This window comes from Myiozetetes cayanensis, unplaced genomic scaffold, assembly GCF_022539395.1.
Source record: "Myiozetetes cayanensis isolate MyiCay16 unplaced genomic scaffold, myiCay2020 scf15, whole genome shotgun sequence".
In the NCBI taxonomy this organism is placed as follows: Eukaryota; Metazoa; Chordata; class Aves; order Passeriformes; family Tyrannidae; genus Myiozetetes; species Myiozetetes cayanensis.
Genome location: NW_026087159.1, coordinates 7140700 through 7166103, shown reverse-complemented (window position 1 = coordinate 7166103; position 25404 = coordinate 7140700). Strand labels below are relative to the sequence as shown.

Below are 25404 nucleotides of genomic sequence, written 5' to 3'. Positions count from 1 at the left end.
TACAAGAAACGCTGATCCTGGATCCCACTGAATGTTGTCTCTCTGAAATAATGTCCTAATTCAGTAAATGGAAAGTAGAAATTAAATGAATGGTGAGAGGTTTTGAACTAAATGCAGGTCCAGAATTAAGTACCAACTTCTGTCTGCAGTACACAGAGGTCAGATCTGTAATGTCAGAGCAAGTCATCTGACTTTGTGTCTCTGAGGGTGAAGTTGCTTCTTTTCCTGTGATTGAGGTAATGTAGATGAAGAATATTTGTGGAGCACTTCATAAGTGAAAGCCAATGTTGTCATCTCAGGCGTTTGCAATACTCTTTTGTATTTAATTTTTTAATTTAATCTTTCCTTAGAGTTTTTCTCTATATGATGCCTCACACAGTGCACCCCTCCCTGTATGCTCATTGTTTTTCATCCTAATTAACAGGAGTTGCAGAGTGCATTGGAAATATGCTAAATGTGGAGTTTACTGTGTGTTCTTGTGCAGGATCAGATTTTAGGGAAACAAATTTCTAACACCCAAGAAGGCCTTTGGAGCATAAGCAACCAGAACTATCTCCTCCCAGATCTCCTCCAGCAAAGCCAAATTACAGACTCCTCTGTGAACCCGCCACAAGTGCCACTGACTTGCCAGGAACCTCAGAACAAACCTCTGAACAAGGTAAGAGATAAATTAGATTGAATTATTACCCTCTGTTCTTCCACCTGCCATATCAGCACTGCAGCACTCTGGTGTGCCTCTGCTCATTGTCCTGCCTTTCTCCCACCCAAGCATCGTGTGGGGAGCACGGGGGCCAGGGCAGCAAGTCTTGGCAGCCCAGAGAGGCTCTACCACCACTGTGAGCGTGGGCTCTAGGGGAGAAGTGTGCCACTGGAGGCAGCTAACAGCTCTGTCAGGGTTCTGCCTGAAGCAGCTCTTGTTTTTCATCGCAGACCCCGTGTGCTGAAAGCCCACCTCCCAAGAGCAGTACATCGTCCACAACGTCATTTACGTCGTTCATAGATCCCAGACTCCTGCCAATCACCCCTCCCACCAGTCCAGTAGGACCTTCCTGTAGTTCTCGTGAGTACCCTTTACCTTTGCATAAAATGTTACTCCTGGTCTTTTTTCTGTCTGGAGTAGGGAGGGCCTATTGCTTGGAAATGGAAACTGTGAGTAAAATCTCTTGAAACTGAAGCTTCACATTACTATGAATTTTCATTATACTGCTTCTGTTTTTCTTCCAGATGTGGCTTGCTCTATTCTGCTGCTCTGGTACCACAATGCTTTCTCAGGAATGTCTGAGGAATTTTCCAGTTTTTCTTTTCTTCTGACTATGTACTGCTTCTGGCTCCTCTGGAGCTTCTTTCATTTTGCCACAAACAGGTCAAATATGAGCTGTAGCCACTCACTCACATTTTTCATGATTGCATATGTCTTTCATTCCAGCATCTAGTGCCAAACCTGAGCCTGTCAGGAGGGAAAATGCAAGGAAGGGCTCTGTTGTCAATGTCAACCCAACGAATATCCGCCCGCAGAGTGACAGCCCAGAAATTCGTAAATACAAGAAGAAATTCAACTCAGAGGTCCTTTGTGCTGCTTTGTGGGGTAAGCTTGAGAGAACTTGGGCATGTGTTTGGAGGGAAGGCAGCAGCAGGGGAGGCTGGCAGGGGATGCCAGGCAGATTTCACAGTTGTATTGCACCTCTCCTGGCAGAGGGTCCTGGAGTGTGTCCCTGCACAGATACCTGCGTCACTCGCGTGGCACTGCCGTCCTGGTACGAGATGGCAAGCAGATGATTTACAGATGCAAAGGACTTTGCGCATCAGAATGAGAAAATGTTTTGATTGAGCACCAAACTGAAACCGTGCTCATTGGAAGAGCCAAAAGTTGCAAATGTTTTACGCAGCTCATGACACTTGCTCTTGACTGAGCTGCATGTGAGTACAGCTGATCACACTGAGCCCTGACCTAGTGGAAATAATCCAAACTGGAAGCCTTTTACTGTCACTGTGTAAGGTATTCCAAGAATCTGAAGCAGGTCAGGCATAAGTTTTTCCAAAAGCTTGGCTTAGTTCATGCTGTCAGTGTTTATTCAGAATCTCACCGAATCATGTAAATTTACACACTTTTTACAGGATCCACTTCACATGGTGTAAAATCAAGAAGAGTGTAGTCAGACCATGTTTCCACAACCGTAGACCTTGTCCCAGTTGCACACTAGCTGAGCAATTGAGTTGTTTCGACCATCTTTCTACTTCAAAAGAACAGGCTCATTCTGTGGGACTCACCCAGACATTTACTCCTCACTTTTTTGAGCCTGGAATGGCAAATGAATGAAGTAGATGAAACATTATCCAAAGCAAGTATAGATTTCTAGTTTATAGCTTCACAGATTTTGTGTAATATGTGTTTGCAGGAATCCAAGATTTTAAATTAAGAACAGAGCTGTGTGGCAAGGTCTGTAATTAAGTATGCATTGAGGCTGAAGAGCATCAGAGCATTGGCAGTGGAGGAGGGTGCTTGTTGCAGCAGGATACCTTATGTCGTGTCTTTAGAACCTGCTGATTAGGAAACTTAGCTGTCATTCCAGCTGAACACAATTTTTGACATCCTCTGATGTCAGCAACCGGTTGGAACCTTCGCTTCTAGTAGCACTTGGATTTCAGATGGATTCACTCCTTTAATTAATTTAGCATTTGAAGGCATTCTTCCAAAACCCAGGCTGTTTTCAGACAAACACTGCACCTCCTTGTAACAGCAGCACTTCTTCCCACAAGTTTGGTCCCCCTGTGCTTTGAGTGTTGTATTTGGAAAAAGAGCGTTTAGGGGGAATTTTTTTGTTTGATTTTTTTTTTTCTTAATTGGTAGGGAGCCTTTCATCACTAGGTTGGATCCCCTGTGTCAGTAGTGTAGTGGTGCTGGACTGAGACTTCTGCACTGCTCACAGACACTTTCCAAGGTCACCTGAGAAGTTCAAGTTCACAAAACATTTTCCTTTTTGTTTAAATCAACAGTGACTTCAGTAGAACTACTCAACCTTCAGGTTGCATGGGTATATTAGTGTTCTGCTGGGTAAAAACTGTAATGGTGAGATCTGTTTTTCTGGGAGGTCAGCCACAGAGCAACAGAGAAATTATCAGGTACCATTAAGTGAGACTAAGTAAGAATCAGTTCACAAAACAGTGAACAATCAGTGGCCTCTGAATCATTAGGTGACTTATCCAGGGTTTTTTTCATATATCAACAGGAGTGAATTTACTGGTGGGAACAGAGAATGGATTGTGGCTGCTGGACAGAAGTGGGCAAGGAAGAGTTTATACATTGATTACAAGGAGACGATTCCAGCAAATGGATGTTTTGGAAGGACTCAATGTGCTAATTACTATATCAGGTTAGTTCAGTGTCTAAAAGTATCTGACCTGCATTGGGGTTGGAAGCAATTAAAAAGAAGAATTAGGTTATAAACTAGGTTGAGGAATTTCCTCTTTCAGAAAATCACAGGACAGTTATTCTTGTTAATAGGAAAATTCTCCTGAATTTTTAACATTTACACTCTCATTCCAGAGAGGCTTTGGAACAATTCATTACCTGCTTAATGTGTAAAATGGTTTGTGGGAAGTACAGAGTGTTTCATTCCTAAAATGGATTGATTCTCAGCAAGTTATAGTTTGTCATTCAGCTTGTTTCTGTCATGATGACCATCTAGATGCAATGCTGTTAATATATCATTAAATAAGTAAAGTTAAATGCAGGTCTTCAACCTCTGCTGCAAACAGCTTAGACTCTGCCCTTATTCCCCATGGATGAGAGTGACCTCAAAGAGTGCATAGCACATACCAAGGTCAGAGGTGTGTAGGTCCAGCAGGGAATGGCAGCTCCTTGTCTGCAGTCCAGACTCACTGTGGTGGGCGATGGCGAGAGCTCTTTGTCCCATATTGCCAGGTCCAGTGATGATGTGCATAGTCCTTCTCTTCAGACTAACCTGTGGTCCTAGGCTGCAGTTGACAATACAGACTTACAAACTAAAGCAACAGAAAGACTTAATTGAGATGAAAGATGACAAAATAATTCTCACCTGGAAAGCCATCCAAAAGAAAAATAGCTACTTGTAATGAAGATTGTAATTTAATTAGAACTAAATTAAACACTTTTTAAAAATGGCCACTGTAGGACATGCCTGTGTTCCAGAGTAAATGCCAGATAGTGTGATTGTTTCTGATAATACTTGTGTCTGTAGAGAAGGGAAGAATTTTAGTCAGGTGTGAAAATCTTGAAGCTTGAGGAACAAGGTAAGTGCACATGGCATAGGACTGCTCATGTGCCAGTTCCCCTCTGCATTCCCCCATCACACAGGGCTTTCTTCTTGTGCCACTGGACTGTTCTCTCACCTTGGCAAGGCACAAAGACCTGCTGCACTCAAGGTCACAAAACTCTGGCAGTTTGTAAGTGGGGGAGAGTTCATAGTTCAGAGAGTTAAAGCCTTCTGTCTCTTTCTGCAAACCCTAGGGAAGAAGAATAAGTTGAGGGTTTATTACTTGTCATGGCTGAGAAATAAAATTTTGCGCAATGATCCAGAGGTGGAGAAGCGGCAGGGCTGGGTGTCCGTGGGTGACCTGGAAGGCTGTGTGCACTACAAAGTCGGTAAGAATTTCCTGTTTTTAACTTGGAGAGGTACTTAATCATCTTTTCACATCTTGTGACAGCAGCATTTTTGTTCAGCATTGTTTTGGGATTGTATTGCTATGGATATCTCTTGTTCTTTCAAGCCTCCTTGTTTTACATGGCAGATGCTTTGATCCCTGTCATTCCAGGTAGCAGCTCTTTTTGCAGCAGTTACCGGATGATGTTATGGCTGTTTCCTGTGACTACTGGAAAGAAGGAGTGCCAGCCACGGTCTGTGCTCAGTCAGCGGCTTAGTTGTTCTGTAGTTACTTAGGGTTTTAATTAGACTTAGTTTTTCCACCTCTGTGCTGTTCAGCTTCCCTCCTGGCCCTGAGTAACTGCTAAGAAACTGGACCTAGTTCAAGTCCTAGTGAATTGTATTTATAGGATGTCCTTAGGTAGATCAGACTGGATGTGCTACAGCTCATCCCTTTCTCTAGGTCATGAAAGACCCAAATATACCTTTGTTTAAACTTGCACACTGGAAATGATCCATCTTGCTTTTCTTTGGCTTTCAGGCAGCTCATTCTTGAAGATGAGCATCAGTGTTGTGATAGTTTCTGTCATTTAACTGTGTGAGAGGGTGTGAACTATGATGCAGGTCTTGCTGTGGTGAAGGGTAGTATATGAAATTGACACTTCCTTCAAAGTCAAACAGAGCCATGCTACAGAGGAGTGCAGGAGATGTGAGCCAGCTGGCTCTCTTGGCTTTAAAAGAGGCAGGGGTTAAACCCAAGAGAGAATGTGAAACAGATGTGTGTTGTTACTTGAGTTGTGATTACGGCTAAGCATCCACATATTCCACTTCAGTTGGTCATCTTTGGGTTTGCTGTGTTATTAAAAAAAAACACAAACCAAAATACTTATCCTAAAATTAGGCAAGCATTTGGTAGGAGCTTCTGTGTTTACATATGACAAGCCACACTTAGTTTTTTTGACAGCACAACTGCTGCTGTTTTTCTCTTGGTGAATCTTCTTGTATCTTGACCTTTGGCTTTGCGGCCATTTTTCCAGGTAAAAGAGGAAAAGAATGTGCTGGTTTGTATTTTGGTGGAGTTTGCTGGTTTTTTTGTTTTCTGCCTATGTGAGATAACATCCTGCTTCCAAAGCAAATGCTTGTCTCTGTACACTGTGTTTTTACTCTGCCAAAGAAACCTTAATTTTCAATGCCTGATTCTTCATTTGTTCTCAATGGGCCCAACATGACCTTAATTGTTGTGGAGAAATTGCTCATCTTGTAAATGCTTACTCATCTCAGAAAACTGCGAGTCCTTCACCCCCACTGGCACATGGGGATTTAACCCCACAGAGGAACAGTGAAATGAAAATTCATCCTGCAGAATCTTACAGAATTGTTCAGCCAACAACCACCAGTCCTCCAACAGCAGCTTATTCATAACCAGCTGTTGGGGTGTGTTTACACTTAAAAAATCAAGTAGGTTGGCTTAGATGCAGGGTCAAGACCTTTTTTTCTGAGTAGTAAGATTTATTACTATTTTTGCATTGCTATATGAAAAGCAATATATAAATGTTGTTAACAGTCATTTGGCTTTACTGAAAATAAATGAACTATAGGTTCCAGTCAAGGTATTGTCACTGGTGGTATTAAACATTGATGTCCTGAATGCATTAGTCTTTCTTGCTGGATAATGTCTACCTCTACAAGTAATCCATTGAAATTATTTCATGTGATGAGATGGCCTTTGATTTAAGTGTCTGTCTGGTATCTAAGGAATTGTTCTTCTTGTATTACAGTAAAATATGAGAGAATCAAATTCCTCGTAATTGCTTTGAAAAACTCAGTGGAGGTTTATGCTTGGGCTCCAAAGCCTTATCACAAATTCATGGCTTTTAAGGTACGTGAAAATCACTTTGGTTCAGATTTGTCAGTGTCTCTCACTGTCTCTCATCCACTCTTTGGGTTTTTTTGTTTTGTATAACTTTTATTCGAGTTAAAGATAAAATGAGGATTCTTTTAAAGAAAATGTAGCTCATTTGACATACATTGGAGATGGCAGGCATAAAACTGTCACAATTGTTAGATGTAACTTGTTTGTGTCTGCCCCAGCCAAATGCAGCACATGTACTTTGCCAAAATGTACGTCTGAATTCACAAAGTTGATGCTGATTTCCCTCAGAAGGGATGAAATTGAACTCAAATGGTACTCAGCCTAATTTTTGCCTAGTTCATTTCTAGAATCTGGATTTCTTTTTCAAACCACAAGTGAATTATCCAACTGTCCTTGCAACTCAGTGGATGATGGATACTCAGCTCCTTAAATATAACCTACTATTTAACAAAAATAGCTGTCTAACTTTTGAGTTTTGAGAATTCTTAAGATTGTATATGTAGATCTGTAAACCAGCAGCTTTTCTGTTATATTTTTCTTTTTTCCAGTCCTTTACCTCACTTCATCACAAACCACTATCAGTTGACCTGACTGTTGAAAATGGACAGAGATTGAAGGTTATATATGGCTCAGTAGTGGGCTTTCATGCTATTGATGTGGACTCTGGATCTGTGTATGACCTGTATCTTCCAACACACGTAAGATAATCCAAAAAACAACATTATTGCCTTTTTCTTTGGGCTCTATATTGATGATGATCAGGTTAAGAGTTGTGCTGTTTTTCAAAAGACAGGATAAGAGAATAATTACTGTATGACAGCTAAGTAGAAAACCAATTTTCTCATACTTCTATAACACTGAAGTATTGTTAAAATGCTTTTATCACATTTAGGATATCAGTTTTAATGGTTTAATATCAGAAAGCCTATTGCATGGACAGTACTATTTCTAATCGATTTGTCCTGGAAACTGAGGACTTAACAGTCAAAGACACAATAATATCTACATGAATTTAGCTGACTTTTACAATCTACCACTGTGCAGACTTTGCAGAAACCCAACTTTGAACTGAATAAATTTGCAGATCTTCTTACCATTCAGTTGCCTGATAAATCAGTCTGTAAATTCAGAAGTTTTACATTTTCCTCTAGACTTTCTCGTTAAATTGTCAAGAAGTTGGCATGAAAATGTTGATTTGAGGTTGATGTGTACATATTGTGTCTCTGTTGGAGGTGATTGGTGATCACTAAATTGCTGCTTAAACTCAAATGCAGCAAATTCCCCTTCAGAAGTGAATGAAAGGCACAGGGCTGTCCAATATGAAGTCTGTGCTATGGTTTTAATGTTTTTGTTTGCTTGTTTGCTTATTTTTTAGCTGTTCTAGATAGTTCTTTTCAAAGCTATGAGTCCCAAAAGCCAGAGAAACTTTGGGGGCTTATATTCAGTAAAGTGGCAGATTCCAGACTGGCTCCAGTCTAATGGGAGGCTCCTGGCAAGGAAACTTCTGTGCACACTTGGAAACCTCCCTGAAGTCAACAGTGCTCCACAGGGGCCGAGGGTTAGCTCATCCAGGTGCCATGGTCTCCTTGCATCCCAAGGCCACGTGTCCTAAAGTTACGCTTGGGACATCTGAAGATATCTCATCCCAGATTTGCATGTTGCAGCCTGTGCCATGAATCCATTTATTTTTTAACTTTTCTCCACTCTCAGTCCCACGTTTTCAATGAAAAGCCTCCTGTGCAAGCCACTTGATCACCCTGCTGCCCTGGCAAGTGACAGCCTCTATATCCTGTCAGACCTGTGTTCCAGATGGGCACAGTGTCTGAGGATGGCTACTAAGTTTAGAAACTTCTCTTCATTGAGAAGTGACTTTTTTAGCTGTTCCAACTGTTGAATCACCTGCTAAAGGCTTGAACTGTTTATTTCTGTGTTGGGGTTTTTTTAGGGAACTTAATATTTGTCCCGTTACAGGGTTTATTGTTAGAGGATTTACTTAGTCTGACAGTTAGTACCTTTAACTATGCAACTATGGTAAATCCACATCAGTTTATAAATTGAAGTGTGGTACCTACATGCCATTCTGGAAGTGGGTTGCTTGACCAAGGTGAACAGTGACTTGTCAAAGAGATCATTAGCATAATTGCCCAAGAGAAGAAAGGCAAAGAAAAAAGTGAACCTTCTTAGAGGCTTTGCTTTTTCAACAGGCTGCAAATACAATTAGGTACCTGATGAGAGAGATTTCCCAGGTGACTGCCCTGAATATGTGGGGCACCTCTAAGACTGGCTGAATTTGTGTGCACTCTTCAACCAAAAGTTAGCATGTACTAAAAATACATTTTCCCTTTAGAGTCTTAGACCTGAAATAAATCGACTGCTACAGCGGCTCTATGTTTTTTGGTATTTTATCATTTTAAAGAGCATCTGCTAGAATTGGATAATTCTCTCAAGGAGCTTTTTGGTGGCAACAGCCCAGACTTTTTAACAGGCTGACTTGAGATACTCTTGCTTTCTGGTAGCCTCTTTTCCTGGTTCCCCACCTCTTTCTTCATCTCTTACCTGCTCCGATCGCTCATGCGAGTCCCAAGGCAACGCATTAAAATTGCTCTGCGGCTCTGGATACCCGTTCTAGTGTTACGGATAGTTGTTGCGGAGGCACGGAGTCAAGTGGTTGGCCTGAGTGTATTCGGTTTGGCAAGTACAGCTTCAGTGCTTCTTTTACTGTTCGTTGTGCCCTCACAGTGTGCTAAGTGTCTGTGCTTGAAGGAAAAAAAACATCTCTGTGTGTGGCTGGCTTGTGAGAATGATGTAAAGCTCCAGTCATCCGCTTCCTATAAAAATATTAATTGTGGTGGTTTAATTTACTATTTAACATCCTGTTTTGAGTAGCGCTTTAAACAAGGAAATGCTTTGTTACTGTTTTTTAAGGCTGTCCTCTTTTTCTTTTAAAAATGCTTCCATAAAATCCCACCTTCATGGTTGTATACCTCCACTCTTGTGGGGTTCTTTTGTTTGGGACATGTTGGCTTCTGGGAGAGATTCGTGTGAGTGAATTGCACTGTTCCTGTGGCTGGCAGAGAGGTGTGCCCAACAGCAGTTAAATGGGAACTGTTTGTAGTGAGGGATTTGGGAAGGGAAGGACAGAGAGGGGCTCGTATTTGAAAGGTCCAGGTAACTTTTCACAGCAAGGTGAATATTGTCAAATTTGCAGGTTTTAACTTGTGAGTGGGGATAGGGAAATATCATGGAAAGTGAAAGCACTGATCTCCTGGAATGTGGAAGCTTCTGTCCTTCCTCCATCTTCTGAAATAATTATGAATTCAAATTTATTTCACTTTTCTTCTATTTATATTATGCACGTGTTTTGTGAGTGACTAAGTAAATATTATTGTGTCTCAATGGCTCCATGGCTTCTTGAAACCAATTAATATTGGTAAATTTAAAGTGAAATATTGAACATTGATATGTTTGCAAGCCTACTGTCATATTCAGGGGGGAGGAGGGAAGAAAGCCTGTTTCAGAGGCTCACTAGCAAACTATTCAGCCTTTGGGAATAGGCGTTTCTTTCACTTTCCATGAACCAGTTGTTTTTATTGCTCTGCCAAGCTAGTTAGATTGATGTCATCACTAAAATTGCAGTCCATGTTCTGATATAAATCTTAGTAAAATATGATTCTAGATCCAGGGGACTATTCGCCCACATGCCATTATCATCCTCCCGAACACCAGCGGAATGGAGCTTTTGCTCACCTATGAAGATGAAGGCATCTACATTGATATATATGGGCATTTCACAAAGGAGACTGTTTTACAGTGGGGAGAAATGCCGGCATCTGTAGGTATGTATGAAAAATAGCTCTTCATTAAATACAAGATTCTGCTGCATGAAGCCTGACTTCTTTATGAGGTTTGTATCCATGTGAAAGTGTATGGCACATAAAGCAACTTCTGAGCAAAGCAGATGTGTAAAGAGTAAACAGATTTATGGATGTTTGTGTTAACATGGCCAATGATTGCAATAGGGGCTTCACATTTGGATCACAGTCTGTATTCCTGCCACGCTGTTTATTGCATCACACTTTGACTATACAGATGAACTTCACTGGCGATGCAGCTTGCCACCAGTTCTCACAGAGAGAATTATGTGAATTACAGAGGGGGAAAAGGTGCTTTGGTTGTTCATAGCTCACAGCATTTTATGTACAAATTCACAGCTACAGAGAGGTCAGTTACTGAAGAGATCTGTAACTGCTGTCAAATGGCCCCTTAATTTTATCACTTTAAATTCACAGGGCTGCCAGCCCAGGGTATTTATAACAGATTCTCAAGCTCCTCGTGCTTGCAGTTGTCTAGGTAGGAGGAGATTCTGGTTGTAATGGAGCCAGGACAACTGTTTGTTTCACCTTCCCCAGAGGGCTTCAAGCTAACACTATGGGGAAAACCAAGAACAACACAGGCAGATTTTTGTTTTTATTACTTGTTACTTTTAATTTGTCTCCCTCCTGTTCTTTTGCATTTTAAAACAAACATGCCAATAAACAAAACAAGCCCAAGACACTTAGACTGTACAGAAGCATGGTGTTAGCTTTGAAGAAGCTGGATGCCAGAGTGAAAATCAAGGATGTTCACCTTTCTCCTTTCATTTCTAGCTGAGTAGTTTTAGGAAAAGCCCATTAAAATCAGTAGAATAACACCCTTGAGTAAATGCCAGGTTTGACATTTGAGGAAGGTTTTCAACAGTGCTGAGGGCAGGAAACCCTCCTCTGGAACACAGATCACTACAAGACAACTGATTTTTTTGCATCATTTCAATAACATTATGCTGCAAAACTGCTGCAGTTTCAAACCACGGGTATAAGGTTATAGACCTGTACAGTGCTTTCTTCCTGTCACTAACAGCCCTAGCTCCCATTTTCAGCCCATATTTGATTGGGCTGATTCAGAGCTTCAGGGCATCATCAAAATATATCAAGATATATCAATTCTGTGTTTTTCATAGGAATATCTAATGGTCTTTGATATGTTGAAATTTTACATCCCCCTCTGAATTAATGTTAGAAACACCATAAGAAATAATTGATAATGAAAAAACAATTCTTCAGCCAGGGAAAGAAGAGTTTTAGTAAGAAGTATTGATGTAATTGGATGCTGGACTGATGAATCAGCCTGAAAGAGATAGAAGCTTTCAAGAAGCATGTTGTTATGAGATGTGCTTATGCCTTCCTAAAAGTAGCAGGCTTACTTAACATGAACATTTTCTTGGAACTGCAGTGTCTTATTCACCCTATGGTGCACATATATGTTATGTGATTTTCATAAATAGCTAAGTTAATAACTAATTCATAAATTTTCACTGAAAGCCTCTCCTTTGTTTTCCCATAAGTACTTCATGAGTTAGAAGTCCTTTTTTCTGTCTTGGGAAGAAACAATTTTAAAATCAGCTGCATTTATATAAGTGTCCTGTCAGAGATTAACCCTAATCGTATATTTAATACTTTTTAAACCATGGATGTTATGTGTAATTGGTTTTGTATTGTAACTTTCCTAATTGTATTATCCTTACTATTGCCATGCTCTAAACAGTCATTGTTACTAGAGAGTGTGTTTCTAAGACAGATGAGAGATCAGGAACAAAGGGCTTTCTTACATCCTGCTTTAGAAAGGGGGATTACGCAAGAAGGGTTGCGTAGATCTAAGACTGCTTCTTGGAAATCTGCAGTTTGTGTCACTGAGCACTGATTTCTTTCAAAGCTTTTGCACTTAATCTAGTGAATGCCTCAGAAGTGGACCAGGGAGAGCTTAAGTCCTTCTTCCTAAAGTTGCTGTAAGTACTCACTCATGAAACCCACAGATACAAGAGGCTTGTAAAGCAGTATTGCAGCCTGGGAATCACACTGCCTTCAGTAGAAGTTTCCTTGCACGTTCTCAGCTGGCACTGAAGTGAATTAAGCATCACCACTTACAACCAACTGAATGTGATCTTTTATATCAGTTAATTACTCTAATTTAAACATCCTTTGGTATACATCTGTCTAGGCCTGATATTCTCAATTTCTCAAGGTTGATAACATCTTAATAGAAGGAATGGAGAAGATGCTTCTGAGAGTGGCATCCTGTCTGGATGAATCCTTACTGGATACAGAAGCTTGTCTGTATGAATAGTTTAGATTTTCACTGTAGTCAGTCCAGAGAAATGGGCACCATCAGGTGGGAAGGTGGTGCCTCTCCTAGGACAGGAAGCTAGGAGAGGTATAATGAAACATCTTGCTGAGGAAGCAGAGGATGAATTGATGAATTTGGATGTATAAGGTTAGGAGAGGAGAATAAACAGCCAGTTCTTTGGAGAACTTCTCCTAGTGCTCAGAAAGCAAGATTGTGGACGTTCTCTGGAAGGAATGGTGTCAGTCTCCATCCATCTGTCTCTGTCATTGCTTATACTTTGTCAGATTCCACAGTTGAAGGGCAGTCTCCACATAGCCCCTCTTAGTTGTCATTTGAACGTTTTCCAGTATGTTACCTTGAGACCACTTGTGTTTCTGCTGCTGCTGCAGCACTTCTGGATCTCAGAAATGGAGTTCATTGGAACAGAAGCTGTCAATCTTTGTGATGTGGTACAAAACAAATTTGACTTCTGATTGGAATCACATTTCCACTAAAAACTAACCCAACCTATAACTCAACACACAACTCAAACTTTAAACAAGAACCTCCGTTAACTGTTATTAAAATAATTTTCCCACTAACTCCTATTAATTTTCTTAATCTTTTGATATTCTTGGCTCCAGACAGAAACATTAACTATTATGACAGAAGGGTGAATTAAATGTTATTTGCATGGCCCAGCTTAGGGGAAACTTGGCAGTTTCTTAAAAGATCTTGTTTTCCTGGTGGACATTTCCAGACCCATTTCAGACCTCCTGAAGTCTGTATGAGCTTAGCTCAAAATTTTCACTCTGTGTTGCAGAGATAAAAGGGTCTTGTGTTAACCTCAGGGTGCTCTGTAGTCATCCTTTGCTCATTTCTTGATTTCTTTAAACAAGTATTTTGAAAGAAAACTTTTTTAGTTTGTGAGAATATTTTGATACAAAAAGTAAAAAATAGTTTGTATTATAATCAATGGATTTAGGGCAGAGAATCTAAATATAACTTACTCATAGGCTTAAAGTTGGGACCTCTGTGACCGATCTTTTAATAAGAAATCGGAGAGAGGAAGTTCAAATCCCATGGGAAATTAAAATTGTAGAAGTATTCTATGTTTAAGCTGAAAGATACTTCACATATGTAGGGCTAAATATAAATATAGATGTAATATTTTCTTTCTATAAAACAGGATTAAAAAAGGCTTTAAGAAACATCAAGTTAATAAGATTGGGGAGCACTTTTGCCCTTTCGTGTGAGTAATAAATTATTTACAGTATGTAATCTTAGAGGTTTGACACAAATCTGGATATTCCCAGAGTGTGGAAGCAGTAAAAGCCCTTATTTCGTTTTCTGTGTACATATTAGAAGCAAAAAGGATACTATGGAGAGAAAGAGAAAGCGTTACCAGAAGGTGGTAGGATTACTGCCTCAGTGTTCTACCACCATACTCACCAGTTCTTGAAAGAGTTACTGTCCAGCTTGTGCATAGAACACGCCTGCTCGTATCGTAGTGATTGATGTTGGTCAGATCTCCTGGATGCTCTTCCCCAAGGGAACAGCAAAAGCCATTCAAACAAGCAGATGGCCACCCCAGATGCATTTCTGGGTTGGGGTATCACTTCTACTGTATTTTAGGCCTTTTTCCTGAACCAAAATGTACAGCAGGAAAACACCGGCCTTCCAGGGCCAATTTCTTAATTTGTCTAACTTTATTCAGCCTTAGCTTTTTTTCCTTCTTTATTTTGACTCTCTAGCATCTCTTGTTTAGTAAAAGAGGGTTTGACTAAAAGGCCAAAGAAGGGTTCTACAGCAGTGTACTCAGCAGTAGATGGTACCTTTTACTGTCACCAAATTCATCACTGGATATTCTCCTCTGTGTGTGCTGCCCAGCTCCACACTTCCCTGAAGCAATTTTCACAAACCTGTATAGAAAGCAAAATTCAGTGGCTTTTTTGCATTGAGTTTCACCTGTGCACATACTGGCTGTCTCCAAAAAGGTATTCAGTAAAGCAGTGTACACTTTCTTCCACCCTGGAGTGGAGTTTGATATTGTGACTCAGACACACAGAAGTGGGTCAGATTCTTTTAAATCATGTTCTGTTTCTTCATTTTAAAAATTTTTTGGTTTATCTGGAATCAGTTGCCTGGGGAATTTTTGCAGTCTCCATCACCGGAGGTCTTTAAGGTCAGGTTAAACAAACAACTGTCACCAGTGATACTGATGTGGTACAGAGATATGGATGGAAGAAAAGGTGCATTAAGGTCCTTTCCTGCCCTATTTTTGTAACACTAATCAGAAAAGCCCAGTTTTATGATACTTTGCTGAAAGCTGGCCTGATTCTGCTCTCATGCAGAGGTCAGTTGGGAATAACTGCTTACAGGGCAGTGAGCCAAATTCAGTGCGTGAGATCAGAAAGGGATTTTTTTAAAAGACAAACATTTTAAAAAAGGTTAAGAAGGGATGTGAGATTGTAACAGTACCTGGCTTCTCTGGTACCAAGTGCACTTGTCTCAGTGAGAGACTGGTGTGAGATCAGTAGCTCATGTCAGTGACACTTCATAGAAGTTAATGGATCCAATATGGCTCAGTGATTTCTTTAACCTTTCCTATCTCCCTCTACCATTTTCCCTTGAAACAGGCACTCCCTGGCTCTACTCAATACACAGGGTAAACAGGAAATACCAAGTCTTGCACAAGTTCAGAGCATTGCTATTGCTTTCACCATTATAAGAAACTGATTTTGAGCTCACTTTGCTACACTAGCTTTCTGGCATGTATTCTTTGATGTCCAAGTTGTACTGCTGGGGTAAATCGTGTAGCAAGAGCCACAGTTCATGCGCAGTTGGAGGTCTTTTAATATACACGGTAACCTGGGTGAAGCAGAGGAGCTTCAGGGAACTCTGAATAACTTTATTCCAGTAGGTTAAACAGCTACTGGAACATCATTCTGAGTCAGTATATGCCTGTTCTGCTTAGTTACTGTGCAAAGGATCAGAGTGGCTGTGAAGTCTAGGATTGCTAAAAACCTGTACCATCTGTAGTATAAGCACCTGTGTATGTTGCCAGCTAGAAGCACAGGACATTTTTATCTAAAGCTTATCAAGGTGAATAGTGGACTCAAAGTAACTATTCCCGAGTTGCTTGTAGTATAGCAGCTATTGTTCCATAAGAAGACAACTTTGAATATCTGCTCTCAGTTCATCTCACATCAAACACCTCTAAAGTGTTCCCACATGGGAAGATTATCAAGACTTGGTATTAAACTTTGAATTCATAGACTGCTATCCTCCAAATTAATCTCCATGTATAGTTAAATTCTTATAACTGGACAACCCTGCAAATGGAGCCATTTTGTTGGCAAGTTGTTTCACAAATGAAATCTGAGAATTTTTTTATTCTGCTACAAGACTGAGGTTTTTATTCTATTTGTACTTAAATCAGCTGTTGTCAGTTGACAAGTTCTCAGTACATTGGCCAACCAGCAGAGCATATGGGCTGAACTTGGTGTATCTGGTTTATTATGTTCCTATTGTAATACTGCTTGGAGGTCAGGTCTCTTCTGAACACAGCAGCAGCGGTCCAGTCATCCAGGCTTTCTATCCCAAATGACCTAGAGGTTGCAGCAGAGCCTAATGAAGTGGTTACTGGGAGCTGAAAGGAAGCTATCAGATTGAAATCTGCCAACGGCACAGATATAGCTGATACAGACACAGCATACTGACGCCTGAAGTGCAGATTTCATGTAGTGGAAAAGATCAGGAGACTTAGGAGTGGATTAAGTCTTTGTTGCTAAACCTATCTGACCTGTACTACACAGTGTAGCCACAGGATGCTTCCATGCTGTTTATATATATGCACCTGCCTTGCTGTCCCACCCCCCAGAATCGTACTGTGCCTCTGCCTCTGTTGTTTCAAAAGCCAAGTTTGAAGAGGTTAATGTGCTGTCAGTTAAAAAAAAAAAAAAAAAATAGTAGAAGTCTGAGTATTGTATCATTTTTATCTTCTTCACTTTATGTGTGGTCTGGGCTTACCTTTTCAGATACTGACTTCACTGGGTGCTGCCCTGGGGCTCACCCTGCTACTGCTGCAGTGGTTCAGAAATGTTAATGACACCCTCACAGCCTACAGCAGTGATGCCCTGTTGTACAGCCTAAGAACTGAAAAGATTTAAAAATGTATTGATTTCATGTGTTTGAGTTTTAGAAAATACCCCTCCTCTTTTGCCACTTACCCTCAATTGCTCACTGCTGCTTTGCTTTTAAAACAGGTTGGTTTCTTCCCCTTTCCTCATGACTGGGATACTGGGAAAGAATTATTTTGCTCTCAGCTCTTGTGACAGGGAGCCTTCAGTGTGCACAATCAGTAACTGAAAAGAAAGTCATCTGAACAGATTTAGAGCAAATTCATAGAATTTGAGGAAACTAAAATCAAAAAATTGTAGCCAAAACACACGTTTCCAAGGAGGTATGACTTTCATACACTTGCTTTAGCAACAATTATAAATCAAAGTTTCCAAGTTAATCTTAAATCAACACTGCTAAAAGAAGTATATACAGACACTCAGGCATATTGTCTTTATTTTCTGCTGTCATTCTCCAAGTAGGATCATGGGCTGTCGCTTCCTGTATCAGTCTGTGCTGAAAGTTTAATTTTTAGACAAAAACATAAAGCAACATGGAAGGTTTTATGAGACAGACATTGCTCACACTAGTAATGTAGGGCAGGCAAGCCCTGTCCACTGAAGCTAAACCCAGTCCAGTGCCCACGTTCCCTTTACATCATTTCAGAGCACCAGGATTCTCAGGCTAATGAAATAACAGTTGATAGTTGAGCAAGAAGAACAATTTCTTAGCATTGACTACCAATAGAGCATAAATAATGTGATTTTACCTTGGAAGCCCATAGATGCACTAATCAGAGAGCTTTCACTGAAACTGTGCCTAATTTGAAATTTGTGGTGTTAACTCCTTCATTGCTATTCCAGTTTCTTATTGCCAGCTTTAAAGGAAGTATCATAGTAAGCTTCCACAGTGCTGGAGAATCTTCTTTTGGTTTTGGAGATACTGCATGTAACCAAGTGATAGGAAGACAGTAGCTAAGGACACATAATTAATCATGGTATAGTGTCAAATTCTAAAGTATTTAGGTTTCAGACTAAGCTGAACTTCATAGTAAATACAAACCGAGCTTCCTAATGGTGACAGAGAACAGTCTCTGTACCTGATGGGTACAGAGAAGACAGTCAAGACTCTTCTTGGATATTGAAAGGCTGAGGCAAAAATGAGCACAAGTTGCACCAAGAAAAAATCATATTAGGTATTAGGACAAAGTTTTTAAGATTGAAATTGATGATGCGTTGCAGCAGTGTCTTGGAGAGGTTGTGAGATATCCATCAAAACATGTCCTGACAAGGTCCTGAGTAGCGCCATCTAATTTGGCCCTGCTTTGGGGCCGGGGGCTAAAAAAGATGCCCTTCGGAGGTTTCCTTCAACCTTTTGTGAATCTAAGGTGTACAACAGTAGTTAAGATTTATGTCTAGAGTCCAGAATAAGTCTGAGAGGAGAAACTGAAATTTAGTTACTATCCCCATGGCTTTTTGTGTAAATTTCAAATACAAATAATCAGAATATATTGTTATCAAAGAGAAATGCATCAGATCCATATTGATATAAAAGAGGCAAGAATCTTTCAGTTGTTAAAGAATATAAATTATTTTTTTCTCTTTTCTTTTAGCTTACCTTCAATCTAATCAGGTCATGGGCTGGGGAGAGAAAGCCATTGAACTACGCTCTGTGGAGACAGGAAATCTGGAAGGAGTATTTATGCACAAGAAAGCACAGAAGCTAAAATTTCTATGTGAAAGAAATGACAAGGTACAGAGATTACTAGGAGTGTGGTGATTTAGCAAAAATGAATAATAGCTGACTATGACACTAAGACCAGTTAATTTTTGTAACTTTGTTATTGGTTATTTCTTACCTTAGTATAACTTCCCCATTCAAAGCCAATGTAGTCACTGATCCCAAAAGCCCTCTCTATGGTTATTCTGCACTTTCCCACCACGAGCTCTGTTAGAACTCCCAATTCCACCCAGCCTTCACTGCTATCAGAGGTGATAACAAACACAGACATTGCTAACTGGCCACATCACAGGTATAGTGTGGAGGGCTGGTGAGTCAGCCCCAAAAACACCCAGCTACAGGACTGCCTCTCCTAGGCTACTGAAATTACAGGCAGTTCAGAGCAGCCATCGTGGGGAAAAAAAACCCACAACACTCTTAATTGCAGACACCAAAGTATGGATAATCAAGTATGATTTCTTGTATATAGCAATTATGATAAATGTTCTCTGAAACCTTAATCCCACTGTCATATTTAGAAAACTGGGGCCCCCAAACTGTTTAGATTATTTTTAAATGCTCTCTTGTGTCTTTTCAAATTAGAAAAGAAATATATATTTTTAAAAATCCAGTTGTACGACAAGTAGAGTTTCACTTTAAGAAGTTTCTCATGGGATTAAAATTGATTTGTGATATCCATATATCCTTGTATTTAGGACTGTGGCATTCTATCAAACTTCCTATATGAGTAAAAATATTCTCATAAATGTAAACTGACAGTAGCATAATTTTTTCTTCCTTTTTTTTCCCCCTTCAAGGTGTTCTTTGCATCTGTGCAGTCAGGAGGGAGCAGTCAAATATACTTTATGACTCTTGGTCAAAATGTACTATTCAACTGGTAAAGCACATCAAAAGAAGGACACTTTGAAATTCCCCGTAGGTAGCAGTGTAAAAGTCTTAGAGGTAATATACAGAAATTTGCACTTTTTACCTACAAAAATGTTGTCATTACTGACTTATCAAAATTCATATTCTTTCAGTCTGGAAAGAATTCCACTTTCCTGTCAAAGTATTACAAACATGTTTAGTTTGTTTTCTAAAGTATGTTGCAAACCAAGATTGTATTAGGAGACTTTAATGAAGAATGCAGCCAATATAAGAAGCTCCTGTACTCTGAAAAGTGTATGGTTTCATTTTCACAGATAATGTAATGTTGTTATCTTGAACTGAAGTCTCTTTTTTGGACAGCAACATTTGCAGATAGATATAAAAACACAATTTGAATCTATTTTGAGTTGCGTTTTGGCTTGTTTTGCATTTCAAGCAAGCTGTTACTGTTTCGCCAAGACTCACTTGTCCAAGTCTTATAATAAAAAGCAACTGTTCCTGGTGGGTCCCAGACTGGGACACTGGAGGGATCGTCCCCTGTGCTGGGTGGACAGGTGTGTTTCAGTGCAGAGTTGTAAAAACAGTTAATTCTGAACATGTTGGGGGGGGGTTTACAAATGCAGACTTTGTGTTTCTCTCAGGGCTGGATGCCTGAGCCCATAGACACAGTTACTGTAGAATGTATTTGTAAAAACAGTTTAAATAGTAGTTTGTCAAAATAATAGATGCATAAAGCATTATGAACCAGAACCTATAATTTTTATCCACACCTGGGACCCACACTCATACGAGTTGATTTAAAGGCACTACCCATGTATATATATAGGGGCACAAGATCAGGCACCTTCTTTTCTTCCTTTTTGGTCTTTCACATCAAGTCTTTGTGTATTTGTGTGTAAATATAATCTTTCTGCAATGGATGTTAAGATTAACAAATGTATTCTTAATATAGTTATGAAATTATCCAAAGAGTTAATCTATTATAAATAGAAAATATAAATAATTCCAGGTGCTTTCTATGCTAATTACATCTAAATAAAGCTGCATCCACTAGTGTTATTGGTGCCAGTGTTTCTGCATAAACTCTGTTCTCAGGGGCTTATTACTTGGCCATAAAACTATAGAGATATAATATATATATACTATATATAATCATATACTATGATTACATTGTAGGGTTTAATGCAATCCTCATTTAGCCGATTTTTGGATGTGCTTTGAAAATGTAAAGCATCAAATGTAACACAAAAGAGCTCATTCCAGACATGATACAGTATGGGTGATATACTGTAGGCTACAGTGAAATCTACTAGCTACAGTGTTTGAAAATAGGTATTTTTTACTTGAAATATTTGATACTGAAAGGTGCAGGGAAAGTGTATTGGAATATTTGGTTGTCTACCTCAAGGATGATGATTCTGTGTTGACTAAGGAGGGCAGAGATGAAGTTGTTCAAACTGGTAGGTGTGCTGTACAGTGCGACAGGTTCACTTAGTGTTGGCAGTCATGCAGTGACTGACAGGTGCTCAGAACTCATATCCTTGTACATGTCAGCAGAGAATCAAACTAGGGGCTAATTACCCCTTCTCCCCTTCCCCATGTTGGCACCTCAATTGCTGCAGGCAGGTCAAGAGATGTCTGTGCTGTCGCTGTCTATATTTTTGGCGATGTGGAGGACTGCACTTTCCAAAGTTGTTAACCTCGCACTGTTCACAGGCACTAGCTTATCTCAAAATGTATAGTTGTTTTTTTTTTACAAAGTATTTTCCTTTTAAATGTTTAACTAACAGAAAAATAAGCCTAAAGCCATACTTAAAAAATCTGCAGTTAAATACCCAGTGTGGTTCTTAATGTAAGTAAGTAATCGGCTTGTGAGGAGACTTGAAATCTGAATGGCAACTGTGCTCTGGCAGAGCTGTGTGACAACAGGAGCTCTGTCTGACTGTAGTGATGTTCCTACCTAGTGCCAGGGCTGAGGCAAACGAGCAAAACCTGGCTTGGCTTCTTATGCTACTGAACATGGGCTTGTTTAGTTCAGCTTTCACAGAACAAACAACAAACAACAAAAACAAAACAAACCAACAAACAAACAAAAAAACCAACCAAACAAGCCCAAACCTGTAACAGAAACAGAGATGAAAGTTACAATTATAGGGAAAAAAACAAAAACAAAAACAAAGTTGCAGACAATCAGAAATACAACTTTGTTGCTTTTGACTTAAGAGTCTGAGAGACTGTGAAGGAAGAACAGCTTTCATTTTGCACACAGTAGGTGTGCAAAACTTGCTTGCAAAACTGTTTGTGCTATCAGCAATCAAGTGATCCAGGCTGTCCTATAATATAATATTTTTAAGTGTGCTTATCTCAGCAGCCTCTGCATTACAGGGGATGCATCTGAATATTTTCCCTCCCCTGTTCTGGTGTCAACAGGTAGAAGGCTGATTTTTTTTTTCCTGATGCTAGTTAAACAGAATTTAGCAGAGAACAGTGGAAATTTAGAACAACAACCCGTATCAAAGAAGCAAATGTCATCGAACTTGTTTAAGATTATTGTAACAGAAAATTGTGACAGTAAGTTGACACACTGTGGAGATGTTTAACTCCATACCAAGAGGGGAAAAAACAAACAACCCCAAGTTCAAGAGAGGGAGTGTACACTATTACATTGGAATTTTAATTTTTCATTCTGTTTCCCTCTGTTAGCTCTCTCTTCTTTCCAGCTACAGTTCAAGGCAATGGGTTGGATTTTCATCTTCTACTTAGTATGTAAAACCGTTGGAATTTTTGGGGTTTATACCCATGTGTAAATATGGAAAGAACAAGGCCCTTAGAGGTGAATGCTTTTTAAAGGATTTAGAAGTGGTATTGCAAATAGCAATAGCAACTGGATGGAACAAAAAGACTATAGCATTGTCTATCAAGAGACAGTCAGAATGGCTGAAGATAAGAAAGAGCCCAGAGATGTTGAGAAGAGTAACAGAAGAGAGTGGAAGTGACTGAAGAGGAAGAGGGGGGAAAAGCTGAAGAAAAATAAATAGGAGTAGCCAAGGGGGAGGATGCCTGGCTCAGCATATTGCTGTAGGAGGAATACAAAAGGTTAAGATTAAAGTGTTAAGGAAAAGAGAGCAGCCAAAGAAATGGAAAGGTATCTGGAGTGACTGGGGGACACTGAATGAGAGTGTTTTGAATAACTGTTCAGCTTGAAGCAAAAGTACAAAGGCCAGAAGAAAACAAAAATCCAGTGATCTAAGTTTATCCAGACATAAATTTAACTATGCAAAATGTGTATCAGATTTGTAGCTTCATTTTGTGAGGTGTTTCACTAACTTTTGAAACCAAGGAGTGAACTGCCTAATGTGTTTTTCTAGTGATGTCAATTTGACATGAACAAGTGCTACACAGGCAGCAGAGCAGAACGTTAAGGATCCGTGTCAGTAATCCTTTGGTACATGCGGTGTCCTAATGGCAGGTGGTGCTCCTAATGTTGTATTTGCCACACAGGATTGCGCTGTTAGAACTGTATGTATGTGCCTACTTTCATTTTAGGAATGGTGAACTCTATTCTGCAGCCTGAACCTTGACACATAACTTTAAAACCTGGGAACAACGCAAGCCATGTACTGTATATTATGTATTGTTTCCTAATGCTGAAATTGTACAACTGAAATGGTAATAAAAATACTCTGAAAATCAAAACTAGTATCATGCTTGTAAAGATTCTGTTATAGTGACATAAGCTCTTGTAAAAATCCTAGAAACCTTTGTTATTGTTTTCCTAGAAACCTTTGTTATTGTTTTCCAAATCCATTCACTATTCTTAGGGAAACATCAGTATCTGCCTGTGGGGACAAAATTAATATATTTCCTTGCAGTGGATAAAGATGTCGAGGTGACAGTGTGAGTTCCAGACTAGACAGAGTGCTGGTAATGGTGACGGACAGTGCTGAGCTTCACAGGTTAATTTCTGTGCATCCACCTATCTCTTTGCACAAATACCCGGTGGGATGAGGGCAGTGGAACTAGACCAAAATCACATCTTGCAGTCATTGATGCTACAAGAACTAGTTTGTTTTACATTTAAAAGTACTTTGTTTCATGGTGTCAGATTGGTCTGGAATGAAATTGTTTCTCCGAAGACCATCATAAAAACTGGTTTACAAATTCAGTTCCATGTTTAGACAGCTGTATTTAAGTTAAATGAAGCATAAGCAAACCTGCAGTCTGTATAAAAGTCTTCTATAGATTCTAAAACCTGCACAATGTATCAAGGTTCCACACACCAAAAGTGTAAGAGATCTTCCTGCTGATAGCCCACCACTTTCTTAAACTGCTTTTTAAAGTGCATAGAGCTGATTCAAGGGCAAGGGGATGTCAGCTGGGTAATCCCCTAAAATGCTATTTTAGCATTATTTAACCACTTCCTGTGATTTTCTAGGAAGGCTTAACAAAAGCACCTAGGAGATAATGGGGAAATGCATCAGAAAACTTTCCCATTTTTGTCCTCAAAACACTTTGTGGTGAACAACTTTTACAGTAAGCTTCATGACCTTGCACACCAATTAATATTTTTAAATCTAGAGCCTCACGTTTTATTTTTTGTGCCTTTCATTTCTCCAACATATTTTAAATGTAATATTTAACAGAATGTAATAACATCCTCCTACACAGCATAGCTCATTCCTCACGGTCACTGCTGTAGAGGCCAACTGTTGTTTTCTTAAGGTTTGTGGTACATAAAAAGATGCTTGACTGCTCATTATCCCTGAGAATTCCAGACTGTTGATTCCCCAGAGGTGAACACAGGTACGGTTTAGCACACTTGGTTGTAGGTATATAAAAATCATACTGTCTTCAGTGAGCTGCTCACACACCCCGATGGAACAGGCTCAACATAGCACAAATCTCTGGTTTTGTGATTCGATACAGCCACCTGCTGATGGCTCATCTTCAGTGATTACTGATTCTCCAAGTGTTTCTGAACTTCCCGTTTTTAATACAATCACATCGGTCCCTCTGTTCAGTTATGGTAGGGAAATCACATCTAGAGGAACTCACCGACCTAACCAGTCATTAAAACGTTGTTGACATGCTGTCAGCAAAAGAGATTTACCCTGTTTTGAAATCGGTATGCAAGCTAGACCTCTGCTGGTTAGAAAGAAGGTAACAGGACCAAGTTCCTAAGACTTCTATTTTGTATCTGAAACTGCAGTGCATACGCATTTATCCAGTATAAAGTATTAACAATCCTATTAATCCACATCAGTCCATTATTGCTCCACAAAAGGTACAGCTTCAGTTTCCATTAATAAAACCACAGTGACTTACAATAAGAAAAAAATCATGTTACATGTTACATGTACAGATGTACATGTAACAGTTACCTCTGTATAAATAAATTTCTTCTGCAAATCACATCTTGAGCACAGACAAAAGTGGGGATAAGCTGGCAACAGTCCACAGATTTCCTCATTATTCTCATAGGTTCATTTAATAACTAAAAAAAGTCTACACCACAACTCTCCAGGTAAGGCTTGTATGTGATGTGGAATCACAACCTGTGCAACCTCAGTGTTTGGGGTCATGTTCATTTCTTTATGTGGTAAATGCCATTTTATCAGTCCACACAAGTCATGTGTTTATTGGGGGAAAAAAGACACCATGTGGCTTGGCTTCAACATAAACAAGACAAATGACTGATTTGTTTTCAATTTTCTCACTCAGGAATGCAGGTTACATGAAATACATAAACTCATACCATTCCTAGGAAAGTCTACAGGCCAGAAAAAGCTTGGGGTTTACACCCCTTTGTCTACTTTTTCCGTCTGTTTTAAATGGTTCAAGCAACACGTTTTCCAGTTTCCCCACGGCAAATGCTCTACAGTGGCAGAGGGAGTAGACTAAGGCGCCTGGTACCGGGAACCCCCCTCACGCCCTTCTCCCGCCGCTACCCGGCCGTTCATCGCCGACCGCTTCCCCAGGCCTCCGCCTCGCCCCTGCACCCGAGCGCAGCCGCTCTCGCTCCCCCTCACGGTCCCCGCTCCCCCT

General features: G+C 39.9%; 1 protein-coding gene across 3 annotated transcripts in view; it reads left to right on the top strand.

Annotated features, from left to right (window-relative positions):
• The window catches only part of NRK (Nik related kinase), a 94573-nt gene extending 71518 nt beyond the window's left edge, over window positions 1-23055 (top strand). For all 3 annotated transcript variants that reach the window (XM_050310235.1, XM_050310236.1, XM_050310233.1), the window contains exons 22-31: window positions 485-658; window positions 931-1060; window positions 1427-1585; window positions 3228-3371; window positions 4487-4621; window positions 6398-6498; window positions 7041-7190; window positions 10169-10328; window positions 18365-18504; window positions 19290-23055. In XM_050310235.1, coding sequence (XP_050166192.1) covers window positions 485-658; window positions 931-1060; window positions 1427-1585; window positions 3228-3371; window positions 4487-4621; window positions 6398-6498; window positions 7041-7190; window positions 10169-10328; window positions 18365-18504; window positions 19290-19373 — 1377 coding nt within the window. In that variant the 3' untranslated portion in view covers window positions 19374-23055. The remainder of the gene's footprint in view (window positions 1-484; window positions 659-930; window positions 1061-1426; window positions 1586-3227; window positions 3372-4486; window positions 4622-6397; window positions 6499-7040; window positions 7191-10168; window positions 10329-18364; window positions 18505-19289) is intronic.
• Window positions 23056-25404: the final 2349 nt, after the last annotated feature.